This window comes from Rhincodon typus, chromosome 1, assembly GCF_021869965.1.
Source record: "Rhincodon typus isolate 14 chromosome 1, sRhiTyp1.1, whole genome shotgun sequence".
In the NCBI taxonomy this organism is placed as follows: Eukaryota; Metazoa; Chordata; class Chondrichthyes; order Orectolobiformes; family Rhincodontidae; genus Rhincodon; species Rhincodon typus.
In genome coordinates, this window is record NC_063332.1 from 159866707 (window position 1) to 159870706 (window position 4000).

General features: G+C 42.0%; 1 protein-coding gene across 1 annotated transcript in view; it reads left to right on the forward strand.

The window, feature by feature from the left end:
- The first annotated feature begins 1208 nt into the window (after positions 1-1208).
- The window catches only part of LOC109913174 (TBC1 domain family member 14-like), a 58671-nt gene continuing 55879 nt past the window's right edge, over positions 1209-4000 (forward strand). Inside the window, exon 1 of the mRNA XM_020512654.2 lies at positions 1209-1499. Coding sequence (XP_020368243.2) covers positions 1361-1499 — 139 coding nt within the window. The 5' untranslated portion in view covers positions 1209-1360. The remainder of the gene's footprint in view (positions 1500-4000) is intronic.

The window sequence follows — 4000 nt, forward strand, 5'->3', positions numbered from 1 at the left end:
CAATAAATGGCAGCACAGTTTTAAAGTAAGGAGCAACAGATTTAGATGGATTTGAAGAAACATTTTTCACCCAGATGATGGTGGATATCTGGAACTCATGCCTAAAAGATGGTTGAGGCAGGAATCATCAAAACATCTAAGAAGTATTTAGATGAACAATTAAAACACCACAGCATACAAGGCCATGAGTCAAGTGCTGGAAAATGGGATTAGATGACAGAGATAGATGCTTGATGACTGGTGCATTCACAAAGGGCCAAGGGACCTCTTTCCATGAATTAAAAACTCTATGAACACAGGACATGACAGGAGAATGTAAAAAGGTATGGTCAGCAGGTTTGGAGGTAGACAGTGATGCAGTGGAAAAGGTACCCAGATCGGCTTGAACTTAATGAAGACAGGTAAAGGTGGGTGAGTGGCTCCAGTTGAATTGTATTTGCAGAGTCAGCAGCTGTCACCATTATATATTTTTAATCAATTTGTTCAAATGTGCTATCACACACCTTTGGAGTTGGATAGAGTGGACATAGCGATGACGTTTCCACCAGGAAGAAAGACTCGGATACGAGGGCATGGCCTCCAAGTGACTGGACAACTGTTTAGAACTGAAATACAGAGGAATTTCTTCAGCCAGAAGGGAATGAATCTGTGGAACTCAATGCCGCAGAAGGCTGTGGATGCCAATTCACAATCTTTAAGGCAGAGATAGACAGGTTCTTGTACAGTGAGGGGATTGAGGGTTACAGGGTGAAGGCAGGAGAATGGGATTGAGAAACACATCAACCATGATCAAATGGTAGTGCAGACTCGATGGGCTGAATGGCCTAATTCTGCTCCTCTATCTTAATATTTAGCTGGTGGGAATATGAACCTGGGACTTCTGACTCAGAGGTCGGGACACTACCACTGTGCCACAACTGCGTCCATATTATGGGTGATGGAATTACCGAAGATTTTGTGGATAGCTTTAATCAACCGCTTTTGACATATTTTGACACTGCTCTGAGAGAGATGGGACTCTTATCTCGGAGATTTGGATGTTTTCACTGCGCCACGAAAGCCCCAGCCGTCACCATTTTAGAATTGGATGAAAAAACAAACCGTTGGTCCAAATGAGTTCTGCTCTCGATTGTCCATCAGAACGGCCGGTCCACTGCGCAGGCGCAGTAACTGATCGTCTCTCGATTGCTTCAGTTTGGACGGGCCGATTGACTCTGAGATCGATGCATTGTCCTCTCGCCGTGACGTCCATCGCTTTCAATATGGCGGTGGCGGTGGTTGTGGTATCAGGAACGGAGGCAGCTTTCGGAAGAAACTTCCGGAGAGCGGCTTGGAGTTGAGTACTGCCTACGCGAGGCTGATGGATGGGTCGCGACCTGAGCAAATAAGCGGCGCCCCAGGCGGAACTCAGCCGACCGGCACGCGGCTTAATGGCGACCCGAGCGATGCCCCGGCTTCCTCTCCGTCCCGGAAGGTTCGACTCCAGGAGCGGGGGGCAGGTGAGAACTGAGGGGCCCGCCATCGGGCGGTATTTTTGCGGGAGGAACGTGAGGGTAATGACTTGAATCACTTTACTAGCCTTCTCCTTACCACCCCAACCACCACCACCCTGCCAGCCTTCCCCTTACCTCCTCTCTCCACCTACTCCCTCCCCTCTACACCTTCCACCCACCCCTGCCTTCCCTCTTACCACCCCATTTCTCCCATACCACCCCACTTACTCTCGCAAGCCCACCCCCCCCCCACCAACTTCGGCTTTCCCCTAACCACAGTCCACCCCAAGCCCCCTCCGCCGGCTTTCCCCGCCCACCCATCCCCTGTAAGTGAAGAAAGTGGCATCAGTACTTGATTACTGAGAACCAGTACTTTGCTGTCTGTGGTGTGAATTGGTTAAGTTGTGGTTTTCTTGTCCACATCAGCCTCCGTTTCCTAATTTTGTGATAGTTCCTTTTTTCATAATTTCACCAGCAAGCTTTAGTGAATAAATTTATTGTTTTTCAAATTTAAATGCACGCATGAGAATGACAGTGGCAAATATTTATCTGAAAAATATAAATTCTTGATAAGAAATATGTAGAAGAGGAAGTTGTGCAGTGTCCTGCTTCAGTGTAGATAGTGTGAATTCAACATCACTTTGGCACTAAATTTGTGTAAACGTGTTCTAAAAATCAATTAATCTATTCTGTTATCAGTCAGTAGTGTGTGCACTTATGACAGTGTTATGACTAGGTGAGTTAGGGTGATTTGGCTCCCCTCCTTTTCACCACCTCTTGGTTAGTGACAACAAATGTTTTTATTTTTTGTATCATGCAGCTCTCATGCTTTACTTAAAAAGTAGCATTAGTCAAATATTAAGGAGCCAATTATAGAATTTTCTTGAGTGAAAGAAAAGGGAATTTTACTATCTACTGAATCGACTAGTGATAAACCGCAGAATTATACATAGACGTGGACACGGGTAATACGTTTAAAAGAGAGACTGCCTTGTATAGACAGGAAGAATGGAGATCCTTACGTTTCTTGATGTTACAATTTTTATCGGGAGACTATGGTTGTTGAATTGTTGACACATATTCTCAGTAGTGGCAAAGTTTGCAGATATTTTGAGCTCTCATTGGTTGTTTCCCCAATTTGCTTATCTTCTCAGAGGCTGATAGAAACTGCAAGAGACTTCCAGCTCTCTTTGCAAATCCATTCATTCTTTCTCTCTGCGCTGTTGCTCAAGAAAAGTTAAAATATGATTTCTTGATGTATTTCCAGGTATGGTTCCATTGTGTTCACATGCTGAACGGTTGTTGGCAGCTTTTGTCTTGTAGATGCACTTACCTAATTAAACTGATTACTTAATAATGTGAATTTCTTGATGTTGACTCGTTACCTGGTCTCAAAGTCTTCGGCTAAAATGTTAATTTCAGCGGAGACAATTTCATTTCTCCCACTCTGGTTTCTTGAACTTGCCTCAATCCATGATCTGGAATTGCAGAAGCTACTTTAGGTCAGTTTGTCTTTTTTTTTTAAATAGTTTTGCCCACTAAAGATCTTTGGTATTATGATCAGATGATTTAAATTAAAATTCGATAGTCCATATTTACCACTATAATTCTTCAAGTTATAATAACGTCTAAAAATAATTCTAAATTCCTTCTTGACGATTTACTGATTATCCTGGAAACTTTTGTCAAGTGATGAATGAGAAAGAGCTGTTAAAAAACTGGAAAAATTGATAGTCCACGATCAGTGACTGCACAGATATGAAAATTAGCTGAGGCAGAGTACATAGCTGTTATTTGTCAAATCGGAAAGAACTACCTGGTGTTGTGTGCCAGGAATCAGTTTTATGTGAATGATATGGACTTTGGTATGAAATGCATAATTTAAAAGTTTGCAAATGGTCCATAGTTTGAAAAATAAATCAACAACAAAGCAGATTGCTGGAGTTATTGACTGGTTAAAGGAAAGATAATTTGGTAAATAGCATTTAATGAGAAGTGGAAAGTGACATAATTGGGAAGGGCAATGAGGAAAAGCAGTGTAAAACAAATGATCAAATTGTAAAGATACAGGAGCAGGAACGCGTACACTTGAGAAACACAAATGTTGAAATGTTATGAGCCAAGTTAAATAAGTTGTTCTTAAACCATTTTTTTCTTTAATGGATATCATTCGTTGGTGATATAAAGGTATAGGGTGCAAAGAAGTTGTAGTAAAGCTTTACAAATCACTTTTTTTTATCAATTCTGGGTTAGAAGTTTTAGAGGATATTTTAACCAAATTGTATCAATGGCAATGGACCGACTAAATGGAGAAATGGGAAAAGTAAGGCCTCTGGCTGTGCTAGAGAAAATATTTCCTCTTAGATTTGTGTATCAGCAAAACTGCAGCCACTTTTGTATCCACCTCAGGTTATGCCCGTTAAGAAGTTTCCCTTCAAAAAAAGGGTGATTTAATAGCAAGAGACAACAAGGTGCAGGGCTGGATGAACACAGCAGGCCAAGCAGCA